Genomic DNA, 12,008 nt, shown 5'->3' with positions numbered 1-12,008 from the left:
TTTGATTCTTAAACAAACAAATTCAAATTGTCATCATCAGTCATTCATCATCATGTGGCTAATGGTGTAATGATCATGTATGTGATTTTTTTTAATTTTTTTTTTTACATCATATTTCATTGCATTTTCCTATTGACCGATGTAATACATTTATTAATGTCATCATCATTGGTACCAATTTTTGGCATCAAATTCTAAGCATATCATCCTCAAACTTCACTGTAATGCTTGGTTTTATTCATAACTATTTATGTTCACATGATAGAACAGTGACGGATGACAGTTTCTGCCATCATTTACAGTGAAGAAAAGTGACACATTGTAATTTTAGAAGACAGGCATAATTTAATTTATTGCCTAAATTTCTGTTTACCATTTTGAATGGAACATTAATAAAACATTTTCCAGGTAGACACCAATAACAAATAGCAATGCTAGTTTATACAATAACTTATAACTATTGATAATCTAATAGTCCCACAAACTGTTCGGTCATTTGCTGGATATGCTTAAATATCTTTCTTTCTTTTTTTCTGTGTCCGTTCATCCTTCAGGAAACCTGGGCCAGTGACCTGAACAAAGTTAGAGAACTGATGACCACCTTCATTGATGACACCATGAGAAAAACCAATGATCCGGAGTTCACCGTCAGTGAGGTATTCTGTTCTGTGTGTGTCTTGTCTGTAACAGAGAGAGAATATGCAAAGTCATATCAGACTTTGATATTGGTTACTGTATCTGCAAGGTGTTTTAATCAATCAAAAGTCAATTAAATGAATGCAGTTCAATGACCCAGCAAAAATTTTGCATTAAAAGTATGATGAGAATGGTGAGTGGTTAGTTTGAAACATAATGCTGGAAACGATGTTGTTGTTGTTTTATTTGAAGTGTTATTATTACTAAAATGAATCATTCAAATCAGGAGGGACTGTGTTAACTCTAAAATCTGAAACATTTCTCCTCCTCTAGTTCCTCAGTTTCCTGTTTTCCAAGGAGAACTCTGTGTGGGATGAGAAGTACTCAGAGATCAGAAACTTGGACATGAACAACCCTCTGTCCCATTACTGGATCAGCTCCTCACACAACACGTCAGTATGACCACACATACGCGCACACACACACACACACACACACACACACACACACACACACACACACACACACACACACACTATAATCTTGGGTGCCCATTTTGAAACTGTGCTGATTGTAAAGCTCCTCTGTGCTGCTGGGGGGAAGATGTGTGTGAAACATCCATGTTTTCATAGACAGAAATGTTAACTGTATCTGCAACTTGATTGGTTTGCGGTGGCATACACCTGCAAGGGGGTAATTCTAGTTTAGTTACAAGGTTGTTTAGTAAATCACACATTGATGGTGCAGCAATGTATTGTACCTGTTTTCTGACCATTTCACTTGAAGTTAATTGCTAGGCAACAGTTTAGGTCCAAGCGTACTTTCTATCAGCTGACAAGAAAACTATAAAACAGGTTCATTGTCAGCTAATGCAATTTAAATACACTGCAAATATTCAAACAGAAAATTTAAAGGGACCATTTAGTTGTTTTGTTTGTTTACGTTGTCAATTTTGGCTTCTCGGGGGCTCTGGGCTGAAAAAAATATTTCAAAGAGGGTACAATACTGAAAAAAGTTCAGGGACCACTGATCTAGCATGTGTACTGTTTTGTGTGTTCTTCAACAGCTACCTGACAGGTGATCAGCTTCGAAGTGAGTCGTCCACAGAGGCTTATGTGCGCTGTCTGCGTCTTGGATGCCGTTGTGTTGAATGTCAGTATAAACCCACCCCATTGTGTTACACTTAGACCATGGATGTATTTTAGCTCACCTGTGGCAGTTACATTAGCAGCATTGGTCAGGACAAATCAATATGATGAGTGGGGATAAAATGATAATAATAATAATAAACAATAATTTTATATTTACAACACCTGTTTTTTTGTGCTTTGTGTGATACTGAATCTGTTCAGTGGACTGCTGGGAAGGGCCTGGGGAGCCAATAATCTACCACGGCTGGACCAGGACGACCAAGATCAAGTTTGAGGATGTGGTCAAGGCCATTAATAATCATGCTTTTGTCACATCAGAGTAAGAATTACAATTTGTTTTAATACTTTAATACTGTTTTTTGATGCACTGGTGATTTTTACATTTTGATTTTTTTTAATTTTTTTTTTACAGCTACCCATTGTGTCAATACATTGTCTTTATAAGCATGCTTCTTATCTCTCTCAGGTTCCCACTGATCCTCTCCATAGAGGAGCATTGCCCTCTAGAGCAGCAGCGTCAGATGGCTCGAATTTTCAAGGAAGTGTTTGGAGACAAACTGCTGACTGAACCTGTGGAGCAGATGGCTGAGCAGCTACCTTCACCTACACAGCTGAAGGGCAAGATCATACTTAAGGTATTGTGTGTGCGTGTGTCTAAACATACTGATGTGTCAATGTAATTGGTACATCGATGACAAAAGGTCTTGTTTTGTTATCATTACTAATGACTGTGCCCTCCCCTTCCTGCTCGTGCAGCACAAGAAGCTCAGTGTGGAGGGAGGAGGAGTAAGTAAGGACTTCAGGAAAGGGCAGAAACAGGGAGATCTGGAGATCTGGGACCCTGTGGACCAGGTACTGTCGGAGGGGTCAAATGGGTATGGCAAGAAAGCTGAGACTCCTTTAACTGGTATTAACCTGCATTAACTAACATCAGAATACTCTGTGTTGAATTATTTTACATTACACCGAGGGCCTGTGGCACAAAACAAAGTCAACTGCTTTGTGATCCAGATGGTTATCCGCTACCTCAGTTAACTTCTGTTTGGCTATGAGCATGTTTACATGAAAGTGGTGATGATGTTTTGGAGTTCATCATGATCAGACACCATACACTGGTATGCCTTCGTGGCTGGAGGCATTATGTTTTCAAGGTGTCTGTCTGATCATCCGTCTGTCTGTCTGTCTGTCCGTCCATCGCATTCATATAATTGTGATATCTCATGAACAATGTCAAGGAATTTCTTCAAATCTGGAAAAAATGTCCACTTGGACCCAACAATGGAGTGATTAGATTTTGTTGGTCACAATATCTACACAAGGTCACTACACAAGGTCACTTATGCAGCTCCAGGGACAGTCCAGCGCTTCATCTAACCTGTGTATGGCAGTAACAGAAAGTTTCTCTTTATCCGGTTGGGAATTGAATACGCAATCAGCCGAGTAGATGCTCCTTCAGCGTTGGCCAGGACACTAACAGAGTGCAGACATTTGCAGCCCAGACCGCCTTTCAAATGCGGTTTGGGTGATCAGATCTCAAGATGCATTGATGATGGATGGGGTGCATTTATACCTGTACTTAGAGCTGTCCACTTGTGATCCAATCACCCAGGATGCATGTTAACAAATGAAAAAACAGGGCTGTAAATTCTATTACATTTAGGTCTGGTTTCACTAAAATTTCGCAGTTAAGTCTTTCTGATGTTAAATATTTTATAGAGCTACATATACAGTATACAATATGTGTGTTAGAACTACAAACACATTTGTAAATGAGATGTCGAATGCAAGCCTATTGTATGCTGCTCTGAAAGGTTTCCTGTATGAACAGCTTGTTTGCATGTGCAGTTAAACATGTGCATTTTCATTTCTCCTTCTCAGCGGTGGAACAGGCACTACTGTGTGATCTCTGATGACAAGCTATACTATGCAGAGGAGTACGAAGACGAGGACGAAGATCCCAGGAAGGTAAAAGAGAGATTGGAAAGTCAACAGAATTTGAATACATTTTTTAAAATTTATTATTAACTTTAAGCTGTTTCATATACAATATAACAAGTCCACAAGTGTTATAATCAAAACATAAAGATCAGTGAAACATATCAATAAGAGGCAGTAAGGTTATGATTTTTATTGGATCAACTGTAAGGTTAAAGGTACCCAGTGAAATTGTTGACCACTGGTAGTGCTATGGAGTATGAAGTGTATGGTAAAATATGGAGTTTTTATGAGTGAGTTCCCTTATAACTTATATGGTGCTGGTAATGCACCCAGAAATGCAGCAAAGTGCTTATAGATGGGATTGGAAAGAGGAAGAGTGCTGGCCAGCAGACATGAGCCCTTTTTAAATAGGAATTGTGCAAATTTGCAGGAAAGCCCAATCAGTCTTTTTTTCAGCATTGGCAGTATAAAAACAAAATTGGGGAGTGCAGCAAAATGCCGCCTACCTACTTTTGTTCATACAGAATGCGCCTTTTTCGGCGTCCTTCCGCGATTCTCTCGTAAATCGGCTCGTTCTTCACCGTCCCTGTCATTTGACGGTTAATGGCCTCTTCATTTGCGAGGGCAAGGAGGGCACGCAATTCCTTGTCTCCCCAGTTGCTCATCTTTACAGTAGTGTCAGGCTTGCGTTCCCCTCTTGCTACTAGCTGCTCATTCCTGCTATCAGCTGTTTCCTGTTTATCCACCGCCAGTGGGTCGCACGTGCGGCGTCATCAACAGCTCCTCCCACAAGTCATCAACAGCCCCTCTCGTGGCGGAAGGGTGCCTCGTTCTTTTTAAACCAAAATGATCCACCAATATGACTACCCTACCAGGCGGAAAATTGGGCACCTCTGATCAACTCGCCAATCCGGCTCTGTGTGTCTAAACGCTTGCATCTTGCCAGCAAAACGGCCCAACATTCGTCGAAAATCTGGCAGTGTAGAAGGGGCTATGGATTTAACAGTGCAGGTGTCAAAATAGTAAAAAATCAGCTTTGTAAATGTTTTATACATTAAATGTCAGGCGCCCACAATGCATTAGTGTGAGAAACACAAAATGTTAACATAACTTCAGGCTATATTTAACCAAAATCATTTTCTGATATGATTGTAATTATGATTATTGTTATTATTATTATCTAAGGTTTAGACTTTAGTCACATGACTTGGACTCGATTCAGACTCGAGCCACAAATCTGATGACTTTAGACTCGACTTAACATGGGGGCCTAAAATTACAGACCAAGATGCAACAACTTCCAACTTCCTTTGACATTTGAAGTTAAACAAAGAACAGTAATTCGAACTGTATGTTAACGTAGTTAGCGAGCTTAAGCTTAGCTAACATTAGCTTAACAGCTAAGGAACTTTTTAACAAATTTGTGTTAACAAATAGATGCCAATTTTAAAAAGTAATCATAATTTTTGGAAATTCAATATTGGTATTACATTTGGTAAAGAACACATTATGAGTTGTTCAGGACTCGGGACTTGACTTGCGACTTGCAAAACAATCACTTGGTCCCACCTCTGATTAATTATCATCAAAGGCTGGGCCCAACAGTGATACAGGAAAATATGGGAGAAACAGGTCATAGAATGATATATTGGTAAGTGATAATTTTCTTACAAACAAGAAGAAGAACCAATAACAAAGTGTGTGTTTAAAACCAGTGTTGTTCATATCTTTCTCAGTACCAGGACATGCACTGTTCAGAGCCATGGTTTCATGGTCACATGAGAGAAGGCAGGGTGATGGCTGAGCGACTGATCCAGGATTACTGTGCAGAGACTGGGGGAAGAGACGGCACCTTCTTGGTTCGACCGAGCGATACCTATGTCACAGACTTCACCCTCTCCTTTTGGTACAACTTCCAAATTGTTTGCTCTCGTGGCCAGCATCAGCAAAAACTTAAGGACTGTAGTTTGTCATGTAATACACAGTCCAATTGCAGGAAATACCTCTTCCAAAGGCTATGGCCCATGAAGGTTTGGCTGAACCTGTGCCTCCTCTTAAAATGAGATGATTCACCACAATGTAATGGAATACCGTACAGATTCATTTTTTTCTCCAGAATTGGGCAGAAGATTACTACATTTGTCAGCCATATTTTGTCCCAATCTTAGCACATCCCTTGCCTCTATGTTGTGTGCGTTCACATCATGCAGGATGTCCCGATTCTTGTTGGGATAGAGGTGTAGGGAGAACTGTAAGGGCTATATGGCATGGTTTTTCAGAGACACCCTCCAAACTGAGTGTTATGAGAAATAATTGGCAAGATGGCTGCATAAGCAACAAAAGAAATCCACAAATGGATTTTGTTCATTAATAAGAATTTAATAATTACAGCAACAATCATATTATCTTAGTTTAATGTTGTTTCAGTGTCTTATGGGCCTTATTTATTACAAATAACAAAAAGAAATCATTCAAGCACTGTATATAATAAGCCAAGCTCAAGTGTAGTGCAAGTTTGTGATTCAACATATTCCAGTCTGGGGAAAACCTTCCTAACCTGTTGTCATGGGTCAACTCATTTCACCATTCTAATTTGAATTTAAATCACCAAAATCAAATTATTCGGCAGTATCTGAATTCCCAAACTATATCCAAGTACCGCAGGGTCAGGAGCTAAATTGTAGACTGTGCAAAAGTGTAATATATTTTCATCAATTGTATGTTGCTGTTAGCATGCGTCTTCTGCATGTATTTCAGGCGCAGTGGGAGGGTCCAGCACTGTCGTATCCGCTCGGGCACAGAGGGGGGACACACTTACTACTACCTGACGCCAAACCTGCATTTTGCCACCGTGTACGCCGTGATCCAGCACTACAGAGAAAACCCGCTGCGCTGCCAAGACTTTGAACTGCGCCTCACTGACCCTGTACCACAGCCCAACCCACATCTACAAGAAGGGTTTGTATTATATGAACAAACATGAGTCTGATACATCACAGGAGACTTAATACACTAAAAATCATTCAAATAAAGCTAGTGATTAATTATGATATCTTGATAACATTTTTGTACATGAAAGCATTCATTCTATATTCCCATTTAGGGAAAACACTTTTTCACTCTTAAGCCAACAAATACTATTGTTTATTATGATTAATGATATGATTATATAAATTAGTCTTTTTGTGTCTAGTACTGAGATATTGTAGGTTGCAGATATGTTTAGCTTAGCGTAGTATGTGGCCTCCAACACCTTCAAATAGGTTTTACTTACATGTATTATCTTGTTGTTTGGTAAGGTTGCCACCAAAACACCAAGATTCACCTGTAATTTTGGTCATGGTTAAGTTACTAGAGTGGCAAAGGCTGACTTTTAACCTGCGATGGTCTATGGTGTATGGGAAACTGTTCTCTTAATACTCCTCCTGTTGGACTCATAATGGACAGTTTAAAAGAAAGGATCAGACTTAATGCAGCAGAGCAATACACTGTCTTTTTTTTATTTCACACATTCATCTTCTTCATTTACACCTAGTGCCTGCATTATCCACAATGCAACTTGCCCAGCAGCAATTTTTTCAGGGATTTGGGTCTGTTATGCTAACAGCTGCTAATGTAGCCTCAAGTACAAATGAGGAGCGAGCTACAGAGACCTGGTAACCAGAGGTTGGGGACTTGAATCACATGATTTGATTTGAATCGAGTCGGACTCAAGTCACAAATTTTAGGACCTGAGACTTGCTTGACTCACATTGACAAAAGACTTAACTTGACTTTTAGTTGGTATTCATGACTTGAGACTTGACTTAGACTTGAGACAAATGACACGAAAGGACTTGTCTTTTTTTATGCCTCCGCGCTGGCGATAGCTGTGGTAGGAGGCATTATGTTTCAGGTTGTCCGTCCATCCATCCCAATCTTGCGAACTTGATATCTGAAGAACGCCATTGGGGAATTTCTTAGATTTGCCACAAATGCCCACTTTGACTCAACGGTGATCTCATTAGAATTTGGTGGTCAGAGGTCAAGGTCACTCTGACCATGTGCCCATCTCATTTTGTGAATGCGATATCTCAAAAGACCTTGAGGGAGTTTCCTCAAATTTGGCATAAACGTTCACTTGGACTCAAAAAGGAATTGATTAGAAATTTAGTGGTCAAAGGTCAAGGTCACTGTGACCTCACAAAGCATGTTTGTGGCCATAACTCAGGAATTCATATGCTAATGGTGACAAAATTTCACACAAATGTCGAATAGAACAAAATGATGAAGTGATGACATTTGACAGGTTCGTGGAGGCATACATCCACCAGGTGGTAATTCTAATTTAATTAAATATTTGTATCAGATATTGAGAAGTCAGTGACATGACAACTGCAACATCCCAATTCCTCTACCAAAACAAGCTAGAAAGCTAAGGTTTGACCAGATCATCAGAACTGTATATGTTACCAACTTACCAAGTTGTGACTTGCTTCATCTGAACAATAACTTGACTTGTCATGCTTGAGTTAGGCCCACAGCAGAGACTTATTTTGACTTGGTTCTCACCAGAGTAACTTAAGACTTGAAACTTGCACTTGTGTAACTTACTCCCATCTCTGCTGGTAGCCATGTTTAACTCAACACCCCCAGGAGGAGTGGAGTTTCGGTTCTGTGCTGGTGTGAAGTTCATTACAATCATCATTGTTCATACAGTGGGATTTGATCAGGTTTCATAATCACCAAGGGCCGTAGAATTTTCCCATCCCACTGACGAGCACCTGAAGTTGCTTCTACAATGTGTTCAGAGGGTACAATGAATGATTTTCATACTGATGTTGGTTTGGTATAGCTTCACCTCTCACATTTGCTTTGTGTCAACTGCACATGCATGCCTTCTATTTTTCACTTCCACTCTCATACACCCACAAAAGGTCAGTAAGTCTCTCTCCTCTCTCTTTCTTCACTTTATTTTGAATCCATTTGTATAAACGTTACTGACATTAAAGGAACAATACCTCTTTTGTCAAAGCGGCATATTGTAGTGTCATCTAATACCACTGACATATGATAGAATACTTGTATTTTTGATAACACACACACATACACTAATACATAACTGTTGTGTGTGTGTGTGTGTTGTGCAGGTGGTTCTACAGCAACCTAAGCAGAGGTCAGGCAGAGGATTACCTGCTGAGGATTCCTAGAGATGGAGCGTTCCTCATCCGGCAGAGAGAAGGAGAACCAGACTCTTTTGCCATCACATTCAGGTGCAATGACACCTAAGATTTTATTTCTCTTTGTTTTTTTTGTTGGTTTTTTTTTGTATTGATCATCTCTGTCTTTCAGAGGTGATGGTAAGGTGAAACACTGTCGGATCCAGAAGGAGGGCAGCATGTATCTGCTGGGCACCACAACAGAGTTTGAGAGCCTCGTGGAGCTGGTCAACTACTTCAAGAAGAAGCCACTGTATCGCAAGATCAAGCTACGTTACCCAGTCACCCCTGAGCTGGTGGACCACTTCAGCACAGTGAGTTACTGTAGGAAACATACAGAGACTAGAGACAATGTTAAGAATTCCTGTAGAAACAAACAAACACAACAACAGCAAATAGTAATAGAAAAGACAAATAGTTTGAATCAACATATTTTACAGACGTGTAACCAACAAGCCAGAAAAAATTAAAATTATTGTCACCAATGTGTCCTATTCATCCACTTTTATTTTGCTCAATGTTTAAGTCCTGCTACTGTACGTCTAATACTAATATCAGATATGTTTCAAAACATGTCATCTGCACTGATCGGTACCTAACAGTGTATTGTGCTAACACAGGAGAAAGGCTGTGCCTCTCTGTATGAGGTGAAGACATATGTGGAACCTAACGAGATTGAGCCCTCACTGGTGTGTATACAACACTATACTCTGTCAGCCAGGGCTGTCTGTTCTCCTGTGCGGTTTCCTTTAGTAAAGACATTCATGATTGTGTGCGTTTGTCTCCTTTAGCCTCAAAGTACAGTCAAGGCTATATATAGCTACCAGGCTGAAAGGCCAGATGAGCTCAACTTCAGTAAAGGAGCTTTGATACACAACGTAACAAAGGAAAGTGATGGATGGTGAGTCCACCCACACACATGGAAAGCAACAGGCTTCATCAAAGATTGGTTCTGAGTCTTATTAGTCACTTTATTTCCCAGCATCATGCATATTCATCTGCATATATTTGGCTAGCATTGCCAACTGCAAAACCACACAAGAACAAATAAGACTGTTTACATTGCTCTCCCTGTTCTACTCGCTACAGGTGGAAAGGTGACCATGGTGGAAAGTTGCAGCTGTACTTCCCATCTAACTATGTAGAGGAAGTGTCCAGCAGCACCAAACCTGAGACCAAAGGACAGGTGAAGATTAGAGTTTAAATCACAGTTTAAATGGAGGTCAATCAGCATAGCAACTGACTAAAAATAATCTCTGCGTGTGTGTGATGTGTATTTAAACAGGACATGGAAGACAACCCACTTGGTGAACTTTGCAAGGGTGTTGTGGACATCTCCAAGTGCAACATCCAAAATTGTGAGTTATTTTAGTGTCTGCTGCATACTTTACATCCACAAAACCCTGAGGTTGAGTGCAAACACAAGTTTTTACTATCCTACACTGATGTTGCGTTTCCCAGGTAAACAACTGAATTAATATGTATATACATATATATATACAAGTTAAACGTTAAAGATCTTGACTTGCACTCAATTGATATATTTCTCTCAAATTTTGGTCGTAAATTTGTTAAATTTCATTTAAGTTTTTGTTATCAAGATATATTTTTAGATCGTTGATGAAAAACTTTGGTCATAGTTTTCGTCCCAAAAATTAACACTGCACAACACGATGCCACAGATGTCGTAGGTTTTGAGGGAGCATGCCATTGTCATGTTGACTGCAGGAATGTCCACCAGAGTTGCTGTTTCAGATTCAGATTTCAGATTTTATTTGCACACCACACAGAATCAACATGTGTCAACAGTTACACAAGTACAAGACACAGTTGTGTGGAGTGCCAGGTCTCCCATGAAGCTATTTAAAGCTTATGGCGGGAGCCTGATCAGGAAGATGAGTCAAGATCTATAGCAGTGACATGGTACAAGACATGTTACAAAGACAAAACATATTGCAGACACAAAACAAAAACACACAGGACAAATCAACATACATTCCCAGATCAGTGATGGATACTATACATATGAATTAAGCATTTTTTGTTTCAGTTTCTTCTTAAAAACAGAGATGGATTTAGATGTTTTCAGACTCTTATTGAGCCCATTCCAGATCTGCGGCCCCCTGGTTGTTATGCTTGTTATGTTTATGTTATTATAAATATGCGTGGGGCAGCTGACTGGGATGAGCTTGGAGAGTCTTGGATTCAAGTTATGGACAACTTGGTACATTGTAGAAGCATTTTGATGAACATTGAACTCAGCAAGCCTCAGGAGATTATAGTTGTGGAAGAGGGAACGTGTGGGAGTGTTATAACCAGACCAGGTCATGGCTCGTATAATTTTCTTTTGTAAACTTTCTAATTTCTTCAGGTGACTAGGGAAGGTGTTGCACCAAATAATATTACAATAATTGATATGAGGCTCAAACAAGGTTTTGTATAAGATAAGGAGAGCAGGTAAAGGAAGGAAATATCGAAATTTGAAAAATAGACCAACATATTTAGACAATTTAGTTAACAGATGCTCAATGTGACATTTGAAGTTGAGTGACTCATCTTTGAGGACCCCCAAGAATTTTGTTGACTTTACTCTTGTCAACTCCTTTCCATCAATCTTGAGATGGATATGATCCACTGTTTTTTGTTAGAGTGGAATACAATGAAGTTAGTCTTGCTGAGCGATAATTTATTACATTTAAACCAGGTATCTACTTTTTGTAGTTCAGCATTAAATAGATCTTGAAGCTCATATGAGTTGTTATGGGACAGGAATAAATTTGTATCGTCAGCAAATATAACTTTATGCAGTAATTTAGAGGAAGTAACAAAATCATTAATATAAAGGATGAAGAGCAATGGTCCCAAAATTGAACCTTGGGGGACCCCGTATTTGACATTCATTTTTTGAGATTGATAGTTGTATATGTCAACATACTTGACATTCATTTTTTGAGATTGATAGTTGTATATGTCAACATACTGCTGTCTACAATGTAAATAGCTACTGAACCATTTGAGGGCCAGTCCTCTGATACCATAGTGGTGTAATTTCCCCAGTAAGATGTTAAAGTCGATGGTGTCGAAG

At 39.5% G+C, this 12,008-nt stretch overlaps 1 protein-coding gene across 1 annotated transcript in view; it reads left to right on the top strand.

Moving 5' to 3' along the window:
- Positions 1 to 12,008, top strand: part of plcg2 (phospholipase C, gamma 2) — a 45,440-nt gene that overhangs the window by 15,019 nt on the left and 18,413 nt on the right. Inside the window, exons 10-24 of the mRNA XM_050074305.1 lie at positions 555 to 656; positions 970 to 1,088; positions 1,703 to 1,788; positions 1,989 to 2,106; positions 2,254 to 2,422; positions 2,544 to 2,639; positions 3,666 to 3,752; positions 5,462 to 5,631; positions 6,483 to 6,683; positions 8,855 to 8,977; positions 9,057 to 9,237; positions 9,544 to 9,612; positions 9,715 to 9,824; positions 10,013 to 10,109; positions 10,209 to 10,281. Coding sequence (XP_049930262.1) covers positions 555 to 656; positions 970 to 1,088; positions 1,703 to 1,788; positions 1,989 to 2,106; positions 2,254 to 2,422; positions 2,544 to 2,639; positions 3,666 to 3,752; positions 5,462 to 5,631; positions 6,483 to 6,683; positions 8,855 to 8,977; positions 9,057 to 9,237; positions 9,544 to 9,612; positions 9,715 to 9,824; positions 10,013 to 10,109; positions 10,209 to 10,281 — 1,801 coding nt within the window. The remainder of the gene's footprint in view (positions 1 to 554; positions 657 to 969; positions 1,089 to 1,702; positions 1,789 to 1,988; positions 2,107 to 2,253; positions 2,423 to 2,543; positions 2,640 to 3,665; positions 3,753 to 5,461; positions 5,632 to 6,482; positions 6,684 to 8,854; positions 8,978 to 9,056; positions 9,238 to 9,543; positions 9,613 to 9,714; positions 9,825 to 10,012; positions 10,110 to 10,208; positions 10,282 to 12,008) is intronic.

Source organism: Epinephelus moara, chromosome 20 (assembly GCF_006386435.1).
Source record: "Epinephelus moara isolate mb chromosome 20, YSFRI_EMoa_1.0, whole genome shotgun sequence".
NCBI lineage: Eukaryota > Metazoa > Chordata > Actinopteri > Perciformes > Serranidae > Epinephelus > Epinephelus moara.
This window is presented reverse-complemented; position numbering and strand designations above follow the sequence as displayed.